Raw genomic sequence first — 14,042 nt, 5'->3', positions numbered from 1 at the left:
TACGAGCCGCAGAACTTAATCGCTCAGGCACAATATTTTATAAGAGCGTACAATTGTTGGCGTATGCCGATGATATTGATATCATCGGCCTTAACAACCGCGCTGTTAGTTCTGCCTTCTCCAAACTGGATAAAGAGGCAAAGCGAATGGGTTTGGTGGTGAACGAGGACAAAACGAAGTACCTCCTGTCTTCAAACAAACAGTCGGCGCACTCGCGTATCGGCACTCACGTCACTGTAGACAGTTATACTTTCGAGGTTGTAAAAGACTTCGTCTATTTAGGAACCAGCATTAACACCGATAACAATGTCAGCCTTGAAATCCAACGAAGAATCTCTCTTGCCAACAAGTGCTACTTTGGACTAAGTAGGCAACTGAGCAGTAAAGTCCTCTCTCGACGAACAAAACTAACACTCTACAAGACTCTCATCATGCCCGTCCTAACGTATGGCGCAGAAGCGTGGACGATGACAACATCCGCTGAAGCGACGCTTGGAGTGTTCGAGAGAAAGATTCTGCGTAAGATTTTTGGACCTTTGCACGTTGGCAACGGCGAATATCGCAGGCGATGGAACGATGAGCTGTATGAGCTTTACGGCGACATAGACATAGCGCAGGGAATAAAGATCCAGCGGCTTCGTTGGCTGGGTCATGTCGTCCGAATGGATACAAACGCTCCGGCTTTGAAAGTATTCGATGCGGTACCAGCTGGTGGTAGCAGAGGAAGAGGAAGGTCTCCTCTGCGTTGGAAAGATCAGGTGGAGAAGGACTTGGCTTCACTTGGTGTGTCCAATTAGCGCCGGTTAGCACGAGAAAGAAACGACTGGCGCGCTTTGTTAAGCTCGGCCAAAATCGCGTAAGCGGTTATCGCGCCAATTAAGAAGACTTCTTCTTCTCGATACTTACGCAACCGCTCTATATGTACCACTGGTCTGATTATCATGAAATACGTCCATCTCAGAATTCTTGGGCTGACATCCCCGGAAAACCCTTGCTACTACCGTCTTCTCAACATTTCTGGCAACATGTTTTTATTATTGAGTTTTATTTCAAATAGGTTCTTCGTATGTAATTGTAATACGTATGAGTACAATACTGCATTAATGTGATAAAATATAAATATGTACGCCAAACAGTAAAAAATTATAAAATAGTGACATTGAATCTTAATTTATCATTCTTACTACTAAATATGTATGGATTGGACTCTGATATCAAATAATGCACTTCAGACCTATCAAGTATTCTTTACGAACACCTTTTTTCGGATGTGATGATATAAAAATGCAAACCCAATATAATAGTAAGTAAATGTAAGGAAATCATAAAAATGTTTCACAAATGCACAGGCCTTACAATATTCCATGACCATGCACAAAGGAAATCAATTTAAATGTATTGTTCTATATATATGTGTATTGAATTATCTCTTTAAACTTTATAACTCAATGTAAAACCCTCTATCACCGAGTTACTATTCTATCATAAATGCAGAGTGAGGAGTATGAAAGTCAACAACTACAATTAAATTTGGATTGGATTCAATCATCGATGGTATATTCTGGCAGTTTCTCATACTTTTCTTTAGTTGACTCGTGATCAGTATTTACGAGTAAAACTGTGTGAGAATAACCCATTGCTACCTGAGGTATTTTTATGTTATCCATTTTGGGCACTTCCTTAGGAACAGTGGAAGACTTTTGAAATTCGCCAATACCTAGCTCCCCATATGTGGGAGAAGCGCCCCAGGCGATTAAGGTATCATCAGCTGATATAATAATAGAAGTATTTCCACATCCGATATCAGTTATGTTCCAACCTTTAAAGATGTCATTATAAATATCTTTTCAATAATTATTTTTAAAACTAATATTACCCGATAAATCCTGAACCGGTTTTGGATACATGTTTGCTTCTCCTGTCTTCTTATTCTGTCCAAATAGGAAGAGAACACCAAGTTCGTTGACAATGAGACTGAAAGTTGCGCCGCAATATACATTACGTGCACCACGTCCTTGAGTATCAAAAAATTTTATCAAACGGGGTACCATTTCATCCTTTGGCTCAGCATGCCCCAAACGTCCAAACCCTCCAAATCCCCAACTATAAACGCGCTTCTTCGAATCAATGGCAACCTAAAAGTAAAACAATTCGAACTCAATGCATTTTTACTCTTTTAAGAATATACAATTTTCAATATAATAAACAGTAGATTTAGGATGGGAATTCTAAAACGTAAATTTAAACTGCGGATTCCCCCTATTTATAAGTTTTTACAATTCATAACTGAATATTTATGTACAATATATAGTTTAATATGACTCCCTACCCAATTTAAGGGTGAGACATATAGTCCCTTTGTACCAGAACAGTGGATGTGCACATTTTCTAAAACCCTGAATAACATACGTAAAAGGCAGCCATAAATGGTTTTTATATCAGAAACCTAATTTTACGAGAAACTTCTTTCAAACTTGATTTCCCCCCCCCCCCCCCCCCCCCCCCAACATTTTCATTTTTACACACTACACTTTTTGTCATAAAGGGGACGATATGATGATTCCTTTTTGCTGCGAAAACTAACAACGACCGGCAAGTTCCTGGCGAAGGATAAAAATGAATCCGTTCCCTAAAGTACTCTTATCACGTTAGAAAATTTGATACTATTCTGGCGCAAAGGTGTGAAATTAAGTTTTTTTAGAAGTTTTCCAACCAAGAAAAAAAGGAAGGAATATATTTTTCTCTATATGAAGTACTGAAAATCGCGTTACGATAGTGTATCTCCAATGGCTAAACAAAAAAAAAACGTAATTTCCGCACCTTAGAGAACAGATTCGTTTTTAGAATGACAAAATCTCGTAGCCTTGTGTCATGTTTTTCCTTTATTCTGGAGTAAATAAACAAAAATTATTGAGCGAAAATATGCAAATCAGTTAAATAAAATTTGGAAGCAAAAAAAAAATACATATACGAGTATGTATTATTACTTATATAACCCGTGAATACATTTTTTCATTACCCAAACCGAAGTATACCATACTTGCACATCCTACTACCTACATATGTACATAAATTAAGCTTGGAATTCGAATGAAATGTGAATATATTTCGAACGGATTTATGCGAATCCAGTCCAAAAATTTTGAATTAAAAAAAAAAACAATCATGAATACATAATTTGAATTCCAGTTTCTACACAAGTTTCCGAAAATATGCATTATTAGAGGATTTATGTTCACGCTTGATAAAATATTCATAACTAATCATAATTCAAAAACACATTAAGTCATTAAGTATTTATGTTACATGCCACTAACCGTATGATTGTTACCACAGGCAAAATCCACAATTTGAACGTTGTCCACAGGTGTTACATGTCCTTCCTTATTTTTTTCAATATAAAGAACGACTTTTTTGGGTGAAGATTCAAAGTGGAACGATAACTTGTTGGCATTGACAAAGTACTTTGCGTCCGTGTTATGTCCCAACTGGCCATATTCAGGTAATCCAAAAGTGTGTAAATTACCTTTGATATCGAGTATCACTGAAAATTCGGCACCACAACCAATGCGAATAATTGGTGGGCCAACATAATTTATTGGTGTTGGGATATTTACTACTGGCTGAGTATTGCCAATACCACATTGACCAGACTTGTTCTCTCCGCAAGCGTAAACTATACCTGTATCGGTCAAAAAGAGGGAATGATGGCGACCACAGGCTACCTGCACAATGTTAAATTTTTCCAACCCTGGAATCAATGTAGGCTTCTCACATATCTTCACATCAGGTAAACCTAATTGTCCTGATGGATTGCGACCAAAAGCGAGGGCTTTACGATCCATATTAATAAGAAGCGTATGGGCAGAGCTGCAACCACTTGCACAGTAGCGGTACTGAAAGATAATGGGTTTAGCGTTACGAAACTTTATTGTCCCATAACTTACCTTCTCATCAGTAAATCTATGAAAATTATAAAGGTTTGGTCGTACTTTCACAACATTTTTGCGATCTCGCTTTCCCGTTAAATCCCATGTCACCATTCCAGCAATCAGCATTTGACCTGGGGTTTTTTCCAGAGATGTTAGTAAATCATCCGGCAACTTGCTGGGGGGATCCAAATCGTCATTGGGAATCAAAACTTCAACCTGGTTTGAGGTAGATTGGCCTTCGTCGCTAGAAGCATCACTTAAGTCCTCTTCAAAGTCTTCTTGCTTCTTCGGCCGACGCTTGTTTGGTCCTGCACCGTTCCCGCCAGCTTTACGTTTTGCAGACATAATACAAGGAGGTTAGCTTTCAGGTATTTTGAAAAAAAAACTGTAAATATAAAAAGAACAGGTATTCGAAACAAAATGATTTGCATGTAACGTAAACGATGACTTAGTTGAACCTAATTCCATGGGATAAAATTTAATAGTGACCATTTTAATATTAAGTATATGATGCTACCGCCAGACCTCAATGTTCCGCATACGAACTTAAATAATTCATAAACAGAACTGAAGACTTAGATTTCATTATACGCTTTTCAAACTTTTTAAAACACTTCAAAAGTGAACCTTTATAGAAAATAACTTACTCTTACTTCCTCAGTATTCCCAACAATTCCAATTTATTTGACAAACTTTAGAGAACAAAGTGACGCTACAACGAAAATTGTGCATCAACCCCTCAACCGTGGCAATATTTCAATGTTGTTAACACCCGCCATGGTTATCCCTGCTTTAAACACAGATTCGCATTCATTCAACTAAAATTTACCACTTTTACAATACGCTTACACCTTTGCCAAAACACATTGACCGCAACCGAGATTCTGTGCCTTCTGAACCAGAGAACGTTGATGTCATAGAGGTTTAGTTCTAGCCCGATCCTCATTTTCTGGGGAGGAAAACAACCTGTTTGCGAAATGCACCTCAGGTTTTTTTTTTAATGTTCAGTAGAATTTAACAAGAAATGGAGCTAAAATTAAATGCATGCTCACATTTGACTTTGCATATCATTTTATTGTACCTCCTTGCTTAATTGTTTGATTATCCGTCCGATTTCCTCTCTTTATGGTCCACCTAAAGTTATATAATTATTTATTCAATAAAAGGGAAAATAAATAATATATTCAGTTCAAAACTAATTATCATTTTGATAGAAGTAATTAGACATACTTTCGTTACAATATTGTTACGTTTTTCTCCAATAAAACTGCTCTCTACAGTTCCTCTGAGTTAGATCACTGGATTTTAAAATACACAAACTAATGGCAGCACAAGTTGCTTGATTCATTAATTTCAATACTTAATCACTTTACGTTTACACGTTCACACACTCAACTCAAGGCAGATTACTTTGTAAACGTACGTTACGTCAGCTCCATGTAAACGTACGTTACGTATCAGGTAATATGATAAAAACTTATGAGAGCGTCCTGTAAATAAAAACTCACCATCATCTGCGTGCGACAGTTACGCATGACGCGTACATCTGATGTGAGGAATTTTGATTTTTTCCACGAGGTCGTGTCAACCAAGCCGAATCTATTAAAGGTGGTATCGGTAAAACAGCCGATTTGTTTTTTTTCTTTCGCCGTGTCCATGTGGCTATCAGCCGAAAATGAAACAAGGCGGACTCAATTTTTTTCTACTTTGACAATATTTGCCTTGGTGTCAACTGAGTGATCTCTCACCACACAGTGTTGTTAACAGTACGTTTTAAAATCATTATCAAAACAAAAACTTAAATTTTTATTAAAATAATTTCAAAACCATGTTTAATATTGCAAATTATTATAGCCCCTCAGCAGGCAATGGTAAACCTCCAAGTGTATTTCTGCCATGAAAAAGCTCTTCATAAGAATAAAAAAATATCTGCTGTTCGGTGCCGGCTTGAAACTGTAGGTCCAAGGTGGATTTATTATAGGTGACAGCATTCACCCAGCTGATTTTTTCGCCGTAGATATGGCTTACGTCAAAATGATATGCTTTGTTTGTATGTATTGGTATGTTTACATTCGTATTGTATTGTATTTTGACTTGATGCTTGTACCAAAGGCAACAACAAATACATGTAGGATTTTACTTATATGTGGTTGCTGTCACCTATAATAAATTCGGCTTGTGTAGGTCTCTTCATGGAACAACATCAAGACGCTAGCCACAAATAGGAGGAGGAGCTCGGCCAACCACCCAAAAAGGGTGTACGCGCCAATTATATACATATATTATAGATTAATTAACAATTTGCATATGCTGGTTTTTGTCTTTGGTTTATTATACAATGAAAAATTGTAATCGACACAAGCAAAGCAGCTGCTTTTTACATTGCTCTACAGGCATACGTTTTGCTCAATTTCGCGTATCTCTCGTTAAACAAATACAGCTACTTACCCGTCGAAGAGAGTGGGCACTATAATAACTCTCGTAATTTCTTGACATGGTAACTCGTAGTTGCCGGCAAATTCTGTCCCGTCATTTGACACTCTTTCGCCATAATATCATTAAGTTCTTTCAATCAAATCAAATTAATACCTGCATAACATAAATCATTCACAGACATGCGAAAGGTATACAAACATTCACACACCACTAAAAAAAAACTCACCATTTATCAAAAATAATAATATAAACACTTTGACGACGGCAGACGATAAGCAGTGCCTGTCAAACACACACGCTCTTATGAGCGCAGTTATTTTGACGAAAGTCACCGAAATTGATAACAAGTTCCTGTTCGTTCATATTTAATTTCTTCTTATCCAACCACTAAAGCAAGCCACATAAATTTTAAATGAATAAAAATGCAAAACTTCCAAATCAGCTGTTTTGATTGTCCATTGTCAAAATATTTATTAAGCGACTTTAGGACGACGTTTGCAGACAAGGACAATTTTACTGTCGCTACGCCATTAAATACCGTCGACAATGTCTTCATACTATAAAGTGGAAAGATGATGTACATATGTACAAACCAAGGCGAGTCTATTAAAGGTGGTATCCAAGGTGGATGACGTACTGAAGGTGGCGCCATTAAAAAACAGTTATTCTCCTCTGACGTCAGCATTTTACTCAGGAAATTGCATGTTTGTGGAAATTCAGTGAATGGCTTGGTAATATTGTGATTTGTGAAATTAAAACTAATGCAAACGAAGTCCCGTGTGTTAAATTGTGAAAGTTCAAATGAATATAAAACCTCCAAATTCAGTTGTTTGCGTTTGTATGCGGAAGACGCCGTGGCTAGGTGTGTGTGCGAATAATTTCTTAAGCTTGGCAGTTTCTATTGCTTTCGCCTACTCTTCTTCCAGAGAACGTTAATGTATACAATATCATTAAATGTTCTGTTAATGTATACATTAACGTTCTCTGTAATTAAATGTTCTGTTAATGTATACATTAACGTTCTCTGCTTCTTCTTTACAAACAAGTAATTCCCCTAATTTTTGCTTGTTTATTCATACGCTTTTACGACAACGCGAATTCGGAAGACGTAATGTGTTTCTCTATCATTCTTGCTAATAGCACGCAAATTTGTTAAAATTTGAATGAAACAACTGGCGCGCTTTTTTAAACTCGGCCAAAATCGCAAAGCAGTTATCGTGCCAATTAAGAAGTCAATTTGTTTTCGTTTTAATTTTTATTTAGTATAAGTTTATCATTGTAACTCTAGCCTGTAAGGTTTGTAACTATAGAATCAAAGAGATAAATAAATACTAAACGATAGCAAATGTAAAAGAAAAAACATACATATATAACTGCAAGACAAACGATATTTTTCAGAGAAAAATTTTTTTTTTTTAACGGCAATTTCATAAAGGTCACTTACAATCCGTAGCATATGTATATCTAATCGCATAATTTTCGCATAATTTTGTCAGCTCACATGCACCGGATTGCGAATATCTCTATACCTAAATGAAAACATCTGATGAAATACATTTGAAACTATGTTGTGAGCTTTCGTTAAGTTCACTGGACCGTTTACGTTTTGAAATCGGAGTTCATATTTTTGGCATTTGTATACACAATTTCCAAAGTTTTAAAAGTTATTTTACGATTTATGAACTTTAAAGGTTTTGCGAAGTACGTAAGCATTTACATACATATATAAGAACCCTTATTGTGTACAAAGGCACTTTACCACATACAAGTTTTTTAATTATAAAATTCTTTATGGCTATTGAAAGCCAACTTGGTATCGTTTTAATTCGTTTATTGTCAATTCTGCAAACTTGTAACTTTCGGAGCTTCTGTTATTTTTTCGGAACATAAATAGCTTGAAAATAAAACTACAAAAAACATGAATGATAAAAGATACTGAATATTAGGTTACAGTATTAGCTAAAATGTATACTCCTATTGCTAAAGTTAAAGGTTGCGTTAGGAATAATTAACAATGTTTTGTTGCGAAGCAAAATGCGTTTAAGAAGTTAGTTATAGGTATTCGCAAACATATGTATGTATATTCATGCATATACTTAAGTATACTTAATCATTTATAAATAAAAACATCACAATTCTATGAGTGGCTGGGACGTGAGCAGTTGTTGTGACCTGTACTCAAGTACATCTTTCATCACTACTTCTCGGAACTTTTCATGTAATTGTTCAAAAGTACGATTATTTTTATTGCGCAAAACATTCAAAGTAGGTGAATGAGTTTTAAGTACTGCTGGGGTATCTGAATTGCTGCAATGCTGCTGATATGGTTGCTGTCTGTTTGAGTCATTTTTATTAGACCTTAGCGGCGGTATTGGACTGTGCTGAAGGGCTGGACCTGTAGATGACAAAAATGTTTAGCGTTAGCTATTAGTAGTTTTCTATTTTAATGCGCGACAATAATTACGTTAACATACAAACCATAATTATATTTACACTTATAATTAATTATAAAATTACAATCTTATAACTAAACAGATCAGATTCTAGGCACGGTCGTACAATACAATAAGATTCGGGCAGTCGTCTAGTATGTGGTTTACGGATGATGAACGGTTGCAATACTGGCACGCCGTGTGTTCCTTTAATGTGTTACATTTTCAATGGCATGAATTATTTGCTTTGCTATCGAGTGAATGTAGATGAATACATTGGATTAAGAGTGTACACAAAATAATTATTGTAGGGTGGTGGTTGATTCATCTAACAATATCTGCTCTTTCACCGGAGACATCAGTATATAGGACTGACCAATTTTCGCAGACGAAGGATTTGGAGATTTCAGTAACGAGTTGTTTGTGGGCCGTCTTATGAGTTTTGGGAAATTCTGTAGTCAGTTATAAAGGAAGTTTGTGTGAGAAGCTTTGGAAGCTGCGCCATAGTTTTTGTTGCATGTACTTCGCTTTCTATTTCTATATGATTGGCGAAGTCAATGAAGCGATTGATTTTAACTTGTATGCAAGTTTTCGTTTTATTTGGTGTTATACAATTTTGGAATGAGATGATGTTTTTTTTTGACGTGATAACGTCTTATAATTCGATGTAGCCGGCTGCACGCACCAAAAAATGCGGCGTTATCTTGCTCAATCGTCGTTATCTTGCTCATTCGTCGTTATCTTGCTCATACGTCGTTACCTTGCTTGAACTGCGAGCGAAAGCGCGGAACGAACGACAAAGAGCACAATCAGCTCCCGCGTTCGGCAACGATCGACATCTGGGTCTCTCCTACTTGAGTGAGCATATATATGTATGTATATGCGCATTTGTATATAAATTCACATATTTGTATTTACATATGCCTTCTTCCTGTGTACATGGTAATGAACCATTTCTCTGTTGAGAATAGGCCGATGATAGGAAAAGTAGGAAATGAAAGGGAGCGTTTCGAGTGTATTGTGTCTTGAAAAAGTCAAATCGATGATGATGCCTCTTAGTGTTGTTGACTTATTAACGTCTGATGCACAATCGAAATTGAACATATAATTGATATAATTTGATAAATGTTTCGTCATTTTTCACGTTTGTGTAAATGTAACTTGATCAATTCCATTGCGATTCCATTTACCTCCTTCTCTATATCCATACAAAATATCTATCAAACAAATAAAATTAAAATTTTCTTTTGAACAATGCAACCATTCCATCAATATTTTCTTATGACGTTGTCACGTTAAACTATCTTAAGTAAACCGACTTTACAACAACCTCTTTTTTGTTATTTGTTTTGCCATTATAGAAATACCGGCTTTACCCTTTACGTTTTTAATTGGTGCAGTGGGAAAAGCTCCAATACTTCATCTCTCCGTGACTTGGTAAGGAGCGCCAAACGCACATTTAGAAACTTAAGTTTCGTTTTAAATTTACTCGGCCAAATTATGTGCTCACAATGTGAATATGCCGTTACATCTAAATTGACTAATATACAAAACTAAGCGAAAAAGCTTCTAAAATAGCTGCATATTATACGTCATTCAGAACAGAAAGCCAGAACAAGGCAAATTGAATACTGAAGGTGGCGTCTTCCCATAACAGTTACTTAATTTTTCGCAATTTTGGCAAGTCTGCAGAATAATTGACTCTAACTTTAATGAGCTATCATTGAGATAAAGAACACTTTTAATTAGAGCCGATTACAACTTTACTATGACTATGCCTCTTCTCTTCTGTGACTATGCCTAACTGACTTTTAAAAGTTTGGTCTAAATTCCATCTCCAGCTATGTGATAACTGGTACCAGGACAATAACTTTCAAACATTAATATAATTCATATATGCAATAACTTATCTATAATAAAATAAGTTATCCGCTATAACGAAATACGTGTTAAGCTTATTTTCTATTTACCTGATGGTTGATGTGTATGACCTAAACTTCGTTGCATTGTCGAACCGAAATGGCCGTTTATAAACGGCTCCGTTGTAGCATTGTTATTATTGTTCATACCGGGCAGGGCTGGAGCGGGTCGGTTGAAAGGATTTTGTCTTCGAGGTGGTGGCCTCGGAACTGATATGTTTGTCACGTTAGTTGCTTCTGTAAGTATTTATATAGAAATGTTTGATACATAGATGTAACTATTATTGGCATTAAATCAAAATATCTCCCTATCACCAATCGTAAATCTAAGAAATACTTCCTTAACCCTTGTGTTGCCACCCAAAAAAATCTACATACTCTGCCACTCGGGTACCCCGACGACAATTTTTTGGGTATAAGTCCTCTATATCCCGAAATACTTGTAAACATTCGATAAATATTTATTTATTTATGTTGTTAGAACATATTTCTAACTGAATACATCAATAATATTATATACAGCAATTTTCGTACTCCTATATCAGGTATAAGACGCAGGCAGCTACACCCTAAATTTCTCGTTTTTGTGAAGGCTAGGTGGATTGAACTTGAAAGGTAAGCGAAAAGGTCGGTCTTCCTAATCTTTTCTACTTGAGGTATGTTCGAGAACACTTTTGAAACCAATATGGTTAAACATTTTGAAAAGCAGTATAGATGTGTTTTCATCGTAGAAGAAGCAAGACGTAGTGGTGCGCCGTCATTACTAAGATAGTTTGGATACTTTGCGTACCTAATCACGCGTGTGTTAATATTTTATGTGATTGTGTAACTATATATTGTTTGACGTATTTTCTGAAACTTGTGTATACTTTTTGAAGTTTTTTATCTAAAATAACAAATAAAATTGCAATAAGAGCAAAACCATGGAGGAGTTATGGAGATTGGATTTTTTGAGGTAATGTAAAAAATATATGTAAATAGGATATCAAAAATATTTATAATACACTTATTTTTTATTTAGATTGAGTGAAGCTGAAAAAGATGAGTATTTGAAACAGCTACTAGGCGAGGACGATGACGATAGTTTAGAAAAAACAGTTCCCACGACAGTCGGTTCTACGTTACCGGAACGACCCGGCCAAGGACTGGCCCTTCAGCAGCATTCCCCATACATATATGTATTGGGAATGTTTATGCTGCTACAACAATAACAACAACGATAGTTTAGATCTTTCGGACAGTGAAGACGACGAGTGGTTTCCAAACGGCCATAGAACGCATAATTCTCGTGATTCTGAAGCGTCAGATAATGAAGAATTTGAAATGAAGAAAATGCAAATGTCGACGAGGAACAATAGCAAGAAAAAGAAGAAGATGACGCCGAAAGAGAAGGGGACGCTGAGGAGGGGAGCGAAAATGAAGCAAGCGCACCAACCAGCAGGTTATGCGAAACCAAGCAACGAGGCTTGCAGTCGAAAGTTACTTTGGTCGAGACGTCACTGGCAGAAATGTTGTATTTGGGTCATGCTACAATTGCAACAAGCAGCCTATTCGTAAGCGAAGAAAGACAACGAAGTGTTGTGCCGAGTGCGAGTGCGAGAAGCCCGTTTGTGATGAGCACTCAGTATAGATCAATGTTAACATTGCGATCAGTAATTTTGAATTACGCTAAAGAGGGCAGGACTATGCTCTGAGAATTACCACACACTTTCTGACTCTAGACCCTGAGAATAGGCATACCCTGAAGGGTCCTTTGAGTGTTGAGAATTCTGTTAATAATAAAATATAAGCTAAAAATAAAACTGTTGGATGCACACATAAGACCGAGGCGCTAAGTGATAGCAGCGAAATTTTGGATCTTTCACCAACGAATAGCAAAAAGAAAATATATACAAAAAACTTACAAATTTGTTTTTGTAATACTTCATTCACCATATATGGATTTGACTTCAACAAAATGAATCGTCCCACTGCTGGATACACATATAAAATGAAACAAAATAAAACAACTGTAAGTAAATGGAAAATATAACCAAATTGGGCTGTTTCTGTAGGTCGGAAAAATTAAAATATCACAAAATGATCGAACGTTTTTTTTCCAATTGCGGTCGCCACTCAGTAGGCGATGGAAAACCTCTGAGTGTATTTCCGCCATGGAAAAGCTCTTCATAAAAATGCATCTACCATTTGGAAGGGGCATAAAACTGTAGGTCTCTCCATTAGTGCAAAATATCCAGACGCTTTAAAGGAGACTATGTCAAATAATAAGTTTTACCCCAAACAATTAAGTAGTTATTATTTTGGCACAGACATTTCAAATGGTCCTTGTAATAAAGAAAAATAAAATTCGACCCCTAAGTGTATTTACTTTCACGTAAATCATATGAATTTCATTTAAAAAGTTGGTACCACCAATTTGAACTTAGTTCATATGATTAACGCCAACGGTGTTCCGTTCATGACTGGAGTTCCTTCTTAATACATAATAGTACTGAATGTTAGTACGAATTTTTATACTATATTAGAACCAAAAACTCACTATTACGCGAACACTCAATTTCTTCTAATTGCCTTTGAAGTTCAGCAACAACCAGCTTCTTGTACTCATAACCGGCACATGTTAGCGCTTTCATCCATGCCTCCATACATTCCTGTGAATCTGCACTTAGCACATAAGTACGATTACCATTGAAAGCTATTTCAAAGCAATACTGATCACTTTCTTCAGATAATTCTGTAATAGATAAGTACATAAATTAATGTTTAAAATTCAAGATCGTTTATGATTCTTACCTATTGTACAGCCCTCCACAATTATGAGACCTAACGGCTCTTTATCTCCTTTCTTTTCAAAGTAAAATAACAAGTTTCCCTTAAGTACGAAATATCGTCGCTGGAATGCCTTGTTGACCTCACCCCTTTTATTCAAAAAACCTTCACAATCAAATGGAGGAGTAGTGGCGAAAACACACAAATTCTTTTCATTGATTTTCATCGTTCATCAATTTTGAGTGCTTCTCACAAATTTACATTCAAACTAATAACATATTATTTAGTAATAAAGACAGCGCGAGTTAGACAAAACTAATTTATTAATCGACTTTTTTAAATATACATACATACGTACACATACATATATTGGTAATGATTGGTATCGATGTTGTATCGTGAAAATGACGGTACAGTGAAAGCATGTTCACACACTAATTCCACTTTGTAATTCCCAGACTGATGTTATATAGCGCATTCGGTTTCTCTTCTACTAATAAAATTTTGGCGAATTCTGCTTTAAAAGTTTTTTTCATAAAAATTACTTTGGTGGA

At 36.0% G+C, this 14,042-nt stretch overlaps 2 protein-coding genes across 3 annotated transcripts; both read right to left on the bottom strand.

Moving 5' to 3' along the window:
* Positions 1-1,026: 1,026 nt before the first annotated feature.
* On the bottom strand, positions 1,027-4,677 carry LOC128863997 (protein RCC2 homolog). Of its 2 annotated transcripts, none has more exons than XM_054103454.1 (5): positions 4,580-4,677; positions 3,948-4,317; positions 3,318-3,896; positions 1,877-2,135; positions 1,027-1,819 (listed from the first exon to the last, which is right to left on the bottom strand). In XM_054103454.1, the coding sequence occupies exons 2-5, from the start codon at positions 4,275-4,277 to the stop codon at positions 1,542-1,544; spliced, it is 1,446 nt and encodes a 481-aa protein (XP_053959429.1). In that variant the 5' UTR covers positions 4,278-4,317; positions 4,580-4,677; the 3' UTR covers positions 1,027-1,541. The 2 variants fall into 2 exon arrangements, with proteins under 2 accessions (XP_053959429.1, XP_053959430.1); XM_054103455.1 differs by having other exon boundaries at positions 4,586-4,675.
* A 3,505-nt stretch (positions 4,678-8,182) lies between these two features.
* LOC128863688 (sesquipedalian-1) lies at positions 8,183-13,825 on the bottom strand. The gene is made up of 4 exons (XM_054102968.1): positions 13,513-13,825; positions 13,259-13,453; positions 10,771-10,956; positions 8,183-8,763 (listed from the first exon to the last, which is right to left on the bottom strand). The coding sequence occupies exons 1-4, from the start codon at positions 13,712-13,714 to the stop codon at positions 8,498-8,500; spliced, it is 849 nt and encodes a 282-aa protein (XP_053958943.1). The 5' UTR covers positions 13,715-13,825; the 3' UTR covers positions 8,183-8,497.
* Between the last annotated feature and the right edge of the window lie 217 nt (positions 13,826-14,042).

The sequence above is a fragment of the Anastrepha ludens genome, chromosome 5 (assembly GCF_028408465.1).
Source record: "Anastrepha ludens isolate Willacy chromosome 5, idAnaLude1.1, whole genome shotgun sequence".
Lineage (NCBI taxonomy): Eukaryota > Metazoa > Arthropoda > Insecta > Diptera > Tephritidae > Anastrepha > Anastrepha ludens.
The sequence above is the reverse complement of the archived record's forward strand: the minus strand, read 5'-3'. Positions and strand labels throughout refer to the sequence as shown.